General features: G+C 48.5%; 1 protein-coding gene across 11 annotated transcripts in view; it reads right to left on the reverse strand.

The window, feature by feature from the left end:
* fray (oxidative stress responsive kinase frayed) overlaps window positions 1-14,915 on the reverse strand; it is a 247,480-nt gene that overhangs the window by 51,010 nt on the left and 181,555 nt on the right. The window contains exon 1 of one of the 11 annotated variants that reach the window (XM_075682300.1): window positions 14,630-14,783. The exons of the other annotated variants lie outside the window; for them this stretch is intronic. Within the exon in view, the coding sequence (XP_075538415.1) occupies window positions 14,630-14,637 (8 nt within the window). The 5' untranslated portion in view covers window positions 14,638-14,783. Of the gene's footprint in view, window positions 1-14,629; window positions 14,784-14,915 lie in introns of those variants that run through there. 11 annotated transcript variants of the gene reach the window in all.

Consider the following 14,915-nt stretch of genomic DNA (forward strand, 5'->3'; position numbering starts at 1 on the left):
GTTAATAGTAAATTGATCAGCCAGGGAAACGATATTCTAAAGGGCTTCATAAACTTGGCCCCAAAAGTGTCAGGATATCATTCGGCTGGTTCAACAAGATTGATCCGCAGCGCAAAGCGTTCAAACGCAGAGATGAGCACTGGCTATGGAGACGGAAACCCTCAAAGCGTAACAGCGGCACCCAAGAAGCCAAGAATCGAGCGGCCATTTTCCCCGTTTCCCTCTTCGCTATTGCATAAGGTACCCGTTGATCTATTATGACTCAGAGGACAGGGAATTGAACGAACCGCAGCCGCTTTGACCTCTGTCTGAGGACAGCAATTCACGAAAAAGGGCTGCCAGTTTAGCGCTTAGGTTAACGCACTGAAAAGCGCTATGCTACCGTAGAGTTGAAAAGATCGATTGTTTCTCGCCATAATGACCCACCGACAAAACCAAACCAAACAAAGCGATAAGAGCAACGACAGCACACAGTGCTGTCACACACGTTGGCGGGCGTGCAAAGCATAACGGCGCACAGTCGATGACCTCGGAGTGTGTTGTTCGTTCTGTCGACCGAACAACCTCTTCGCGCATTCTTATGATGCGTTGAGTCACGACTTGGAGGCACGGGAGGCGGTTAAAACGTGTGCGAGCGCGCGCTCCCTCGCCTCGATCCAGCAGTTGGCTCGACTTTCACGTATAGACTTTACTGCGGGCGCGCCGCAAATGTCGGCGTTATCCCCGACAGCCATATTATTATACGCACATATCGCACACCTGTGGCAGCTGCAACACGCAGAAGGCGAGTGCATTATTTTTTTTTATTTCCGTCTCTCAGTATAGCGCTATGTACACCTCAGCGGCTTGTAGAGGCGGCAGTGTGATTGATGTTCAGTCTTTGTCAGAAGTGCGCAGGCCGCGGCGTTCTGGGTGCGCTGCAAGATGTGGATAGCGGCGGGGACGGAGGTAATCACAGCTATCCTCAATGGTGGCACGAAAGCTCGATACGATACTTTAGTTTCCACTTTAATGGTGCTATTATAATGGTCAGAGAGTAAAAACTATACACTCAAGTATATTTATTGTCTTGTTATAGTGTAAAGGCGTGGGTGCCAACGGAACTGAAACTCAATCTTCTAGGGTATAGCAGCGGCGGCAGCGGCGGCAGCAGCAACAGCATCAAGATAGATAGATAGATAGATAGATAGATAGATAGATAGATAGATAGATAGATAGATAGATAGTCTCTCTCTCTCTCTCTCTCTCTCTCTCTCAGGTAATTTGCAATCCTTATTGGGTGTTTCACTCGTCGTTGTATTCACTGCTATATTCACTGTATCCTTTGCCCTGCAGTAGTCAATGCATCCGTCGTTCTTACGGGGAATCGCGGCGGCGTCAAGCCCAAAGGAGGGGGAACGTGGAAAGTTTCCACTTCTTCCCAGGACACGCCGCCGCCCTACCTGTGTGCTTGTTCTTGAGCCTCCGCAACCGACCGCGCTCCTTGCATCTTTCATTCGGGAGGCTTCGCATAATGCACGACCAAAGCGTCGGCAGCACGCACGACGCCAGCCAAGCACGCCCTGGCCTTGGTGTGCGCGATCGGCCTTATACGCGAGCCGAGTCTCGGTCTTTGTAGCGCGGAAGCCAGCAGCGTAGCATTCTCCGTTCGCCGGAACCGTTGCGGTGCGTAGCGGGCGTGCGTATCAGGAGAGAGAGAGCACGCGATAGAAGAATGCCGCAGTCAACAGAGCGAGTCCGGGAGCGGCAATGTGAGCAACGTTGTCCGCGGAAGAGCGACTTACTTTCGGCATGACTCACTTCAGGACGCCCCCTCCTCCACGGTGGTCTCTCTCTCTGCGACTCTATTGCGACCGGTGACGTCACTGAGAGAGCGACGGGACGCGCGCTGTCAATTAACGGTGCAGCAATGCGCACTCCGTGCAAACCGTCGCCGTTTCCTCATCGTCGTCGTAATCACTACTGCACTTCCCAAAAAAGAAAAAAAAAAGAAAAAAGAAGAGAGAGAGAGAGAGAGAGAGAGAGAGAGAGAGAGAGAGAGAGAGAGAGAGAGAGAGACGTTATTCGAGGCTTATTTTGTCCCTCAACAAACAATCGCCATCTACTTATGCATCCATTTTCTTCCTTTAACGTTGCTTTTCCACTCGTTTCTATCAGCGTGATGTTACACTCTTACGCAAAATTACACCCTTTTGCCACACAACGATGACCGTCGTCTGCCTTGTCCACATTTCCTTTCTATAACGCTGCGAGCCCGGTACTTCCCAGTAACGAACGGTATGTGCGTTATCAGCATGAATTAGCATTCCCGACAGGAAAGTAGCGGGCGCGGCGTTTTCAAGAAAGGAAACGCAAGCAAGGCAGATGACGATTATTGTTGTGGGACAAATATACACCCCAATGGGTGCAACCGTTTTAAGAGCGCAATAATCGTACTCTTAGACAAAGATATACCCTTTGGAATGTATATCTGCCACACAACGATAATCGTCATCTGCCTTGCTTGCGTTTCCTTTCTTGAAAACGCCGCGCCCGCTACTTTCCTGTCAGAAATGCTATGTCATGCTGATAACGCGCATGCCCTTCGTTACTGGAAAGTATACCGGGCTCGCAGCGTTAAAGAAAGGAAACGCGTCAAGGGAGATGACGATTATCGTTGTGTGGCAGATATACACGCTAAAGGGTGCAAGCCTTTTTTAGAGTGTAAGAAGTACCGTGGGCTCGCCGCGTTAAAGAAAGGAAATGCGGGCAAGGCAGATGACGATTATCGTTGTGTGGCAAACGGGTGTAATTTTGCTTAAGAGTGTAAGAAGTACCGTGGGCTCGCAGCGTTAAAGAAAGGGAATGCGGGCAAGGCAGATGACGATTACTGTTTCGGGACAAAATACAACCCAAAGGGTGTAAACTTCTTTTAAAGTGTGATGGTCAAAATTAATCAGGAGTACCCCCCCTACGGCGTGCCCCTTAATGAAATCGTGGCTTCGGCACGTAAACACCCAGAATTCAATTCAGAATCATCACATTATTTGGGCCAAGGTTAGGCCACGAAGGGGTGTTAAAAAGCTTTTAGAGTGGACGAGATCGGCCAGCTTAACTTCGGAATATTGCCACACGTGCGTGATGTTTTGCTGGTTTTATTTTCTTGCCGAATATCGCGTAGATGCACACAATTATCGCTGTCTCCATGCCATTGCTCTCGCGCGAGACGTGTCTGCTGTATCGAAAACTTTGGGAACGTTGTCACCAATTCGATAGCGCCAGGGGCTACCGGGGGGCTATCACGGGGCAGGCGTGTTTAAAATAAGATACCACGCACCACAGGGGTATAGTCGGTACGACCATCTCGGAATGTAGCACGCGAGAACCAGCGATTGGCCTGGACTGCGCGCCGGCACACGTTGTGTTATCACGACCTGGCGCTCGATTGTTTACATGGTCTTTCAGCTCGACAGGGGCGCCCCTGTAGAGATCTGCGAAACTCTCTTATGGGTGCCCCTTCTCCCGCCACAGATTTGGTGAAATAGTCGAGCATCCGCCGCTGCTGCGGAAGGCAGTCGTGTGCTGCCGCCGGGCGTACGTACCGGTAAAACAGGCAGGCTCCCGGCCTGGTGCTCGGCAGCTACAGGAATTCCAGACGCTTGGAAGGACACTCACACCTATTGCGAAAATGGCGGCATGTGACCGCCAGACTCCTTCTTTCGCGCGTGCTCGCGAAGGTTGCGACGGGAATTAAGGGCGCAGGGCTCCTTTTTCCAAGCGTATAACCACGCCTGAAGAAAGCCGAACGCCAAGTGCGCTTGAACCAGTGGGTGCCCGGCGGCGGTGGGAATTGAACTCGCGACATACTGCAGGCGAGGCGGACGCTCTACAACTACAGGCTTCGGTTGAACAGCTTAAGCAGTGATTTGAAGGTCGCGCACTATGCTGGTCGCTATATCGTAGTCACTTTGGTGCTAATTCTTTATTTTGCTTCTGGGTACTCTTCTTCTTTTCTGTCGTATTTTTTTTTTTGCCTTCACCGTAACTGCGCCATAAAAATATTGCTAAGGTAACATTATAATTGAAGAAGAGGAAGTTAAAAGGTGTTAGATGAACAGAACGATATCAGCGCCCTGGCGCCATCTAATATGGTGCTGCCCAATAGCATCTTTTAAAAATAAACCTATTTCGCGAGTTTAGAAATACGTACCATCCAGCATCGTTTAGCATACCTGCTGTTTGGCTAGGACTAGCGCTCCTGCTGTACAATTAAATCCTCTTTCACGCCTATAGAATCATTAGGGTCCGAGTGATGATCGGTTCCATATATTGCAGCGGTATAGCTCAGGTAAAACTGCATCCAACACCATCAACTGCCTCGGTCGGATCAGGAAGTTATGGTGTCGGTGCGACCAGCAACCGATACGTGCCATTGGGTACACCGTCTGCGCCTTCCAGTGACGTCAGGAGTCCCAAGGGGCAATTTGGCTTTGCTTTGTGCGTGTGTGCGCGCGCTGCAATAGTGCCCTTTCTGTCTATTCGCTGTTCATTCCCTCTCCCCCCCCCCCCCCCAGCGTACGGTATGCAAACAGGACGTGCATCTCGTCAGCCCTCTCTCCCTTTCCATTTTTTTCACTCTCCCCGCCTCTCAATCTTCCTTTACCTATTGGTGACATCGTTAGTTTTGTGAATCCCTCATTGAAGAATTGTTTGCTGATTGCAATCTTCTTTTTTTAGGTAAGTTGTTTGCACCGACGACGAAAACGTTCCCGTGAGAATACGAGCGATGTGCTGAAATGGTGTGAACGATAAGTTCCCGGCATTAGAAACAAAATGTCGCAGTTGTATACCAATTACAAGGAAAAAGACACCTTTCACTGGAATGTACGTCATATATAGGCCCATTATCTTTGCGTGAAGTATATGGTTTTAAATATCTAGGCGCAGTGTTAATTGACAATTTGTCTTGGAAGTTGCGCAGAAGCGATACACTTCCTCATCTGATTTTCGGGAGCTCTTTTATAACATAAGCTGAAACAAGTCAGCTGAAGATCAACAAGACTTCTACAACCTTTTGATGCTCGCGTGCGCATTATTATATATAGAGAGAAATAAACTTTATTGCTAGACCAGGCTTCTTGAGCCGAAAGGTGGGTGGCCTTCTCAGTGGTTTACCATGAATTCACGTGAGCAGTCACGTAAGCGTACATCACGAATAACAAATCAAAACATGAAGGTATATACATATATATATATATATATATATATATATATATATATATATATATATATATATATATATATATATATATATATATATATATATATATATATATATATATATATATATATATATATATGAAATAAGATGAAATAATGAGCTTATTGTACATATATAAGCCATTCTACACGTTTGGTGGTTGCAGGAAATTATCAAGAGTGAGCCCAGACACAATGACCCTAAATGCATTCATGCGCGTTTCGTTTAATTCATGTCTGGTTTCATCACAGAAGCAAACTAACTTTTTACTTTTCTGCGAATATATAGGCATCGGCGATGTAATCTGCCGTCATTTCGAGAGGTGCGCGCTTGTCTATGTGTGGGCGTGGGGGGCGAGGGATACATGGCGTAAAGTCTAATGCGAAATATCCCAAAGAATCCGTGTATAGGAAATAAGTACAATTTTCCGTGCGCCAAGGTGTGAGACAGCACGTACGAGTAATTTCTGCCCCTTGAGCGGAACTCAAGCTGTGGTGTCGAGACGAGGGAGAACCGTCACTCATTGCCGCAGTCGTCATCGGCGCTATCGTGACACGTGCACACAGCTGATGACGAGTGTGACAAGCGCAGCGCGACGCGAACGTCAGGCAACAGGCGCTTACCAGGCAAGTATGCTAAGCGCACGCGTTACACAACTGACGCTAATCGCCGACATGGTGACGTGGATTGGAAGCACTTGATGAGCTAAGAGCAAATACGGCCATGGGAGTGAGGAGGGGAGGATGCCAGGCGCGGAAGAGGAGATGGTATACGATTCACCAATCAACGGCGTGACAGCAGTCGCGATGACGCATGGATAAAGGCGTTTAATGAGGCACGTACGTGCGGTTCGGGTTTAGCGTGCCCGTGAGGACAAGATGCTCAGGACCAGCGATTGCTACAATATAAGCGCGGCGTGCGAGATCTTCGACGCGTACGGTGTTTTTCGCTGGACACCTCATCTCCGAGGCCATGCTAAAAGACGCTAAAGGCGCCCGCATCTGATAAAGCAGTGAGGCTTTCGAGCGCGTTTCAGTCGCTTCACCCCGAGGACTCGCATAACCGGTATGTAGCACACAACTCGTTCGCCTCGGCGCCCGCCCTGTAACTGTAACGCGTGACCCCTGCAGGTACAGCACCTGCCGTGTATCTGTTCTCGTTACGAATGGACTCGAGACCGTCCTCCGAGTCAAAGACACTCGGACCGCGGCCACATCCGCCGCTGACCCAAAGCGCGATTCGTGCACTAGCGCAGTACTTGAAGTGCACCGGTTGCAGTGACCGTTTAGAGGGCTCCTGTGCAGAGTCCTCCCGCGTGCACTCAGTGCTGCGCTCTCTCCCTCTTTTCGTTTTTCCGTTCCTCATTTCCTCACCCCCAGTGACCCCAGTGTAGAGTAGCAAATCCGGCGCACGTGTGTGTGTGTGTGTGTGCGTGCGTGTGTGTGTGTGTGTGTGTGTGTGTGTGTGTGTGTGTGTGCGTGTGTGTGTGTGTGTGTGTGTGTGTGTGTGTGTGCGTGTGTGTGTGTGTGTGTGTGTGTGTGTGTGTGTGTGTGTGTGTGTGTGTGTGTGTGTGTGTGTGTGTGTGTGTGTGTGTGTGTGTGTGTGTGTGTGTGTGTGTGTGTGTGTGTGTGTGTGTGTGTGTACTCGCGCAGCAGTACACACATACTGTATACACACAGTACAGTGAGGCAGCAGCGTGAGCCAGAGATTACAGATTATGCCGGCTTAAAGTGCATACATACATAGAACAGATGACCGGTGGTCTGTTACATATAATAAGAGAAATTGTTTCTAACGGACGCTCAATGCAGTCGAGGACTGCAGATGGTTAGACGGTGGGACAAGATTACGAAATGTGGCGGCACGGAAAGAAATCGGCCTACGGGAGAAATTTGTCCCTATACAGTGGACATACTGTAGTCTCATAATGATTCGAAATACAAGCTAATCACCGTACAGCGGACCTAGAGAATATCTAGACGTGAAGACTCGGGAATAGTGCCGTCTCGCTTTGCCTGAAAGCGTTTCGCACTTGCGAACAAGAGAAACACTCGAACCCCGGCGCCGCTGAAGTAAAGACTGGTACGGAAAAGACTGAACAAAAGACAAGTCAGAGCATCGGTCTTCCATAGACGGGTTGTCGACGCTTTTACTTTTCGAAGGTTGCACCCGCAGTGGGAAACACAAGCGCTGATCGAGCGTATAAGAACGCGTTGACGCAATGAAACGGAGCTGTACAATGGAAACTGCAAGACGACGTGCCCCATACGTCATTGAGTTCGCATAAGATTATAAAAAGATCCTCGTGTATGCGAGAGAAAGAGAGAGAGAGAGTAAGCGATTGCGACGACTGCTTCGCGAACGTAGCTGTTTGAGTAGGTTCGGAGTACAGCTACACGAAAGCGACGAGTCATCGACTAGTCAAATAAGAACATAGACCTAATGACGTTTACTTATTGAAAACCGTCGCGTTCTATGTTGGTTAGTCTATACGCTACGCAAGATTAGTACGTATATTATAGGGAAGAAGGCTGTAGAATGAAAAACAGTGACGAGTAACTGACTGACTGACTTGCCCAATTAGCATACACTTAAAACATTATTATTAAACAGAGCATTCTCTCTTGGTTAGTCTACACGCAAAGCGAGAGTAGCAGATTGGGGAATAGAATAGAGTACAAACGCGTAAAAGATGGTAACGAGCCGCTGTCTTACGAAACCGATTATCGTATACCTATGTGACATGTACTTGTGAAAGTTGTGACATGCACCTGCGAATTCTCTCTTGGTTAGTCAATACGTCTATGTGCATCGTAGCTGTCGAGTTGTAAATAGCTTAAGGTATGAGCACAGACACACTCTTAAAAAACGTTCCCGCCGTTTGGGACTTACTTTGTCCCACAAGAATAATCGTCATCTGTCTTTTCTTTAACGCTGCGAGCCCGGTACTTCCAAGTGACCGACGGCTGGTGCGTTATCAGTGCGACACAGCATTCTCGACAGCAAAGTAGCGAGCGCTCAGTTTTCAAGAAAGGAAACGTAAGCGAGGCTGATAACTATTACTGTTGCGGGACAAGATAAGCCCCATACGGTGCAAACTTTTCTAAGAGTGCAAGATGAAACTATGGAAATTTCACCTTAAAAAATTAAATTATGGGGTTTTACGTGCCAAAACCACTTTCTCATTATGAGGCACGCCGTAGTGGAGGACTCCGAAAATTTCGACCACCTGGGGTTCTTTAACGTACACCTAAATCTAAGTACACGGGTGTTTTCGCATTTCGCCCCCATCGAAATGCGGCCGCCGTGGCCGGGATAATTTCGCCTTCCACAACATCCCTTCTCTTCGCACCGCACCCATGGAATGCATCGATTGTACCCGCTATACGTTAGAACTATACTTTACTACATATACTAGTTACCTCAATTCGAACTGCACTGTATATATATTCCCCACAATGACAGTGCAACTAGGCCAAACCAACTGCTTCGACCCACCAGAAAGATATATATATATATATATATATATATATATATATATATATATATATATATATATATATATATATATATATATATCTTTCTGGTGGGTCAAGCAGTTCGTTTGGCTTAGTTGCACTGCCCTACTGGTGAATTTAATAGTGCTGCAAGGACAGGGCGTTTGCATAGTCGGACAGCACAAAACAATTGACAGATAGATTTGAAAGCGCCGAGCAACGCACCGGCTTTCAGACGGAGATGCTCAGAATTAATTTTGACCACGTGCGTTTCTTAAAGGCGCACCAATCGAAATACCAAGTGCGCCAGACAACTTGCATTCCGGACCCGTCTAAATGCGACCTCGGCGTCTGGCACTCGGACTCGCGTCCTCGAGCTCAGCGGTACAACTGCCGCATAGCCAGCGACACGGGTAAATGAACCGCCTATCAACTGAAAAAAAAAAAGGCAACAGCAAACGGCGCGAGACCAGCCGGTTCCGTCCTCTTCGAAGTGACTGGCGTGCGTGCGTGCTTGCTCTAGCGATCGGAGCGTCCGGTCAATGGCGTCGTCGAGCAGGCAGGTCCTGCGGCGCGGAATGTTGTCTGCAAGTGCGAACTGGTTGCCTGACCGAGCAGTACCTGCCTGCAGAGGCAAGACGAAAAGGAAAGAAAGAAAGAAGGAAAGAGAGCCGCCCGCAAGAGGAAGCGCAATTCGTCCCCGCCCGAAGGACGTAAAACAAACGGGTCCGCCCGGCGGCCTCGGCTAAGGTGAAGGGCGGTTGCGTCGTCACAATGCAGGCAATGCTTCGAGAGCCGGTCCCGCGTGCTGCAGTAACTGTGTTGCTTTGCTTGCGTCGCTGGAGTCTGAAGCGCTGCTTTGTATGGGAAGAAGTTGTCCGGCGAAAGAAAAAGAAAATTGGAGAAAGAAAACCGACGCGGTGCCTTAAGCACGAAAACGCCTTGTTCTGGAGAGCTGCAGCGAGGACGGTGAAGCGTGAACGCAGAGGCGCGCTTTGATGGCCGAGCCAAGAATTTTTCGTAGTGTGTGTGCAGCGGTAAAACGTTCGGTTACTGCGCGCACTCGTTCGGTGGCCTGTGTTGAAAAAAAAAAAAAGAGAGAGAGAGAGAGAGAGAGAGAGAGAGAGAGAGAGAGAGAGAGAGAAAGAGACAGAGAGAGAGAGCTAGTAGGGCAGTGTGTGGGAGAGGATATGTGCGAAGGAGACGAAATTCAAGGGAGGGACATATAACGCTGGATACAGTCTGAACGTTGAAGTTGGTGTTCGCCAAATGCCAGACCAACCTGCAAGCTACGCTTGGTCATGGACAAATTGCTCCACAAATCACTTCCCTATACCGCTGAGCCTCTAGCAAACAACATCACAAAAATCAATAAATAAAAAATTGACAGAAACACAACACGTGAGACAAGAACTCCTGTGCCTGTTTTTGTGCAGCGCGCTAGAAGTTCAGCGATGAAATACTATCTAGCCCGATCTTATAACGTTATCACTAAGGTATGGAACCTTTTGCACGAAGTACGCGTTAACGCAATCGCACTTTTGTGAGCCCATGTGGCAGCGAACGAGAACGTTCTTTTTTTTTTTTTTGAGGACATGATTATTCGTAAGAAGACACTCGATTCCATTCAGAAGCCGAGTGGACGAATGTGTGATGAGTGTGCAAAAGCGCTCAGTCAAGGCACGCCTTTAGGTATACGCCCTATCACTTTCTTGTATAGATATACCTGCTTTTTTTTTTGCCCGTAGGTCAATGCGCTGTTGTATGAATCGGCGGACGTCAATTCTAGCCTTGGCAACGGTTTTATTTTTCGCGTATAGTTGTGATAAGTGCATGTATGTTCACGTGTGCATCTTCGCGATGGCTCAACGGCGTAGGACACCCTCGACGTGTTTCGGCGACTACGCGCAGTTCGCAACAGGGTCGCAGCACTGTGTCGTGTAGCGTCAAAGCAGCTGCGTTACGCCTCGCTGGAGCGCCTGTCCACAACCGCAGCGAAGCCATCACGGTATAGTACGACGCGATACCCCATGCGATAAGTTCTGTCATGCATGCGCAGTTCCGGAACCGATCAACGGACTTCCGGTGTGCAGGTCGATTGGCTCGGCCGTGAGCATGATCGGCGTGTGGGGTCGTTTCCTGTACCGTGGTATAGTTTCAAGCGGCTGGCAGCAAGCAACTCAGCCAGCTACGCCAGTTCAGAAAAGAAAAAAATAATAATAATAAAAGTAAAGAGTAATCGACGTATGAGTAGCGTCTATACGGTCATCGTTGTTACTGGTGGACCACGGAATTAAACGAAAAAATGACATTACAGAGCGCTACTATTTCCTTAAGCCATTTGCACGAAAGGTTTTACCAGTGGGAAAGTCGGCCGATGTGCAAGGAGGTCCCCGAAATTTACAATTTAAATTGCTGCGCACTAAACCACTGAGTAACAAAGGAGGTCACCGTTGCGTGATGCTTTTTACCTTTGTCATTCGACAACTATTTGTCACTTACGCGGAACTTCCCACGCACAAGTAAATTTCTCCACGGGTAAAAATATGCCTCCAGGATATGGCCACAGGGCACCAAGCTGGCTACCTTTAGAAGAAAGAATTGAATTCTGGGGGTTTTACGTGCCAAAACCACGATTTGATTATGAGGCATGCCGTAGTGAGAGATTCCGGATTAATTTTGATTACCAGGGGATATTTCGCGTGCCCCGAAAGCACGAGAATGAAAGGAAAAAGAAAGGAATGAAGGCCCACACCAGTTATACCACGAGTCAGCATGTCACACGGCAACGGAAAAAAAAATATGAATTAAACGGACAGCCATGCCCAAGACCCGCGTGTGACCAAAAATTCTTAACAACTCTGTCGGCGTCGTACCTGTATATGGCCTAGCCATTTGTTAACAGACTGTCGTGAAACGTAACTGGCGCGACTTTACCATCGACACAAAGCAAGCGCTGCTCAAAAAAAATTAACACAGATACGCACATTCAAGCGTGTCAGCGTTTCACATTACCCAAAGTTCGGGGGCCCGAGCTAATTAGTTAGTTTGCTTCTTTGTAAGTTATACATAAACACATGACGGTTTCGCCTGCATGTCTACGTTGCCTCGTAAGGCACCTCGCAATTTCTTTAGCAATACAATCGGCTGGTGGCCGCTCCTGAGTGCAATTCGATATCCCGGACTGAAGTAGACGGGCATGCAACAAGCAGCTCTTGTATTTACTTAGTTTGTCGTATCTTCTCCGAGTCACAACCATGCTCACCAAACTACTGTCAAAATATACTGGATGGTTGGGATTCTGTGAGCGTCCCCTTTGAAACGGGGCGGTGGGTTGCGCCGTCAAGCTCCTTTTCTTATTTTGCCTAATATCTTACTTGCCTTTTTTGTTTTTGTTTTTTTAACAGACAAAAATTCCCAGCATCAATCTTTCTGAACCATTATTGGGAACTGCGTTTTTGCACGCCTCCGTCGTTTGTGGTTTCCCTACTTTTCTGCCATAAAACCTCCAATCGCCTTTTACTAATCTCTACTGTGGACATGTTTACTTTCCCTATGCTATCCCTGAATCCAAGGCCTTCAAGGAGGCCAGCGGAGCCTAAACCGACAGATGAGTAGATATCTTCACATTCTAATAAAAACAAACTGACCGCCCTTCTACTACTGTGAAGAGGAGTGCAAGCTCTTCGTTGTCGTAACGCCTCGGCTTCGCGCTCCCTCACGGCGAAGTCGGCACGTCGACGACGAGCGCTTTCTCGAGCGAGTTCGCGGCGGCGTTCATCAAACGCCGCGTGTTCTTAGGCCGAGCGCACGACGCACGGCCCGCTCCCCTTGCCGTTCCTTCAACGCACCCTGCTCTGCGGCAGAACGAACCAAACGCGGCCTCCCCATCTGACTGCCAGGCCTCAACTGGCGGGAAACGGCGAGCGCGAGAAGAGAGAACACGCGATCACACCCTTTGGGTTTTGGGTGTGATCGCGCAGGGAGGGGCGTCTGTGATTGGCTCGCGCCTTGCGCTGCATCTACTTCACGTATATAAAACCTCGCTTTACAGGGCGCCTACGATGAACCGACAGTGGTTGAATCAGTTAGCGTGGTAGTCATGCAACCTGGAGGTCGGTGATTCGAATCGGCAGCCCGACAAGCAATTTTTGTTTTCGCGCGGCTTGTGTATTTTCGTACGGCAACGCCGACGCCTGCACGGGTGATAGTTATAGCTTAGCAGGCTAGCGTAGATGCCACTGCGCATGCGCTGGACAACATGCGCAGTGGCGTCTACGATGGCCCGTTGGCTCGCTGAGCTCATATAACTCTCTAATACAAGCTTCGCTTGAACGTGTTCCATCATTCCACGCTGCGTTCGTCACCTGGCGGAAAATGTGCTCGTGAGGTAGCGCTCGACAGCAATCGTTTTCTCGATATATACGTGCGCTGCATTGCAAAAGCCGCTCGCGTCGAGTGCTCAATCCTTCATCCTGAGAGAGGGGAAGAACAAAGTGAGCCCGAAATCTTGCGAAGCTTTCCTCGAAGGTCTCAGACAGCGTGCAGCTTAACACCGGATCTCCTCTTGCGTGCCTGGCTTTTTGAAACTACAGAGAAAGACGGACGACTATACTGCGTTCTTCACTCTGCATACTTTATTTTTTCCCTATTTCTCTCTCTCTCTCTCTCTCTCTCTCTCTCTCTCTCTCTCTCTCTCGTTTTTCTTTGTGCGTGCGTGCGTGCTGGGGATCTACTTTCTACTATTCTGTCTACTTTTCCCTTCTCCCGCGAACCCATGCTCCTCCTCAGTTATTACTTCTGACAGTAACAAATAAATAAATGCGAATAGAAAGCGCACGGCACCTGGCTCGGATTCGGGTCATGTCCGATACGGGCCCTTTCTGTAAAGGTTGCTTGCACGTAGATATGTACGTGCAGGTCCTTTTCTTTTTTTTTTCTTTTTGACGTATCGGCGTCTGAAAATAATCCCCATCAGTTGCCACGAGCGTGGTGATAAACGCTTCCCCAACGAAGTCAGTGTTAGACGTTGTGCCTGTTGTAACTTGTGCTATCTGAACGAAATTCGAAAACTTCGAAGTCTTGAAAAAGAATAAAAATTCTAACCGCGTGCTGCGAGCGCCAACAGTCGCGATGTATCGTCGATTAGACTAACTCGAAAGGTTGACTACCATAACATGCTTCAACAGACTAGGAGTCAGCAGTTAGTCCGTGGAATAAACAAATTGTAAGCTTCTTTTCCTTCTCTTTTTGTTTGTTTATGTTCGTGCTTCTACAGAGCCAAGTAAAATGTAGTATTTTCGTGAATAGACCGCTCGTTATCTTAAGACGCGTATGAAGTTGATTTTGTTGGCAGGAAGGTTAACGAAGCACACAGCTCGATCACTAATTCGGTTCGGGAGATTTCCTAGTCAACCCGACTGTGTCTAGACCTAGAATCCCTGCTTTATCTTTATGCGATCTGTCATGCACTAACAGCACGAAAGAGGATTGACTATATTTCTAAGCGTTTGTTTCCCTTACTCACTGTCTCAGTATGCTGGAGGAAAGAAAAAAAAAACAAACGACGCTTTACGCAGGACTAAAAGAAAAGAAAGAAAGATAAAAAGAAAGGAACAGGAAACTAGCGAATGTACCAGACGGGACTTGTTCTATGCGGACATCCGCCTACGCTCATGTTTTACGCTTCATTCAGCGATGCGCTATGTCTGCTTTCTCAAGACACCTGTATGTCACTTTATACGTTAAAAAATAAACAGAGAAGAGTGCTACTTATATACGTCATGTGCAGCTGTTGCAAAGTGCGCAAATTTCGTCGGCATCGCCGGCGAGTAAACAATCGCTGCGAAAAATTAACGATACACACACATATACAAAGCTTCCGGAACGGTACCTGAACATATCGCTCGACCGCTCACGGGTACGCAAGAAGCACGCGCATATCAGACTGAACTGAGCAGGCCCTCCTTCGTGGCGCCGAGATGCGCTTGCGACGCGAGCACAGCAGATGCCGCTGCGGCCTCGGTGCGAGAGGGCAGAGAGCTTTGCTGCACGCAACTAGCAAAGGCACGCGCGGCGCTGAAGAAAAGGCCGCGACAAAACGCAACAGCGCGAGGCGAGGCGAGCCACCTTCGCCGGAGGACACAATAGGTCATTCGCGACAGGTCGTGTTTGATCGA

The sequence above is a fragment of the Dermacentor variabilis genome, chromosome 2 (assembly GCF_050947875.1).
Source record: "Dermacentor variabilis isolate Ectoservices chromosome 2, ASM5094787v1, whole genome shotgun sequence".
Classification (NCBI taxonomy): Eukaryota; Metazoa; Arthropoda; class Arachnida; order Ixodida; family Ixodidae; genus Dermacentor; species Dermacentor variabilis.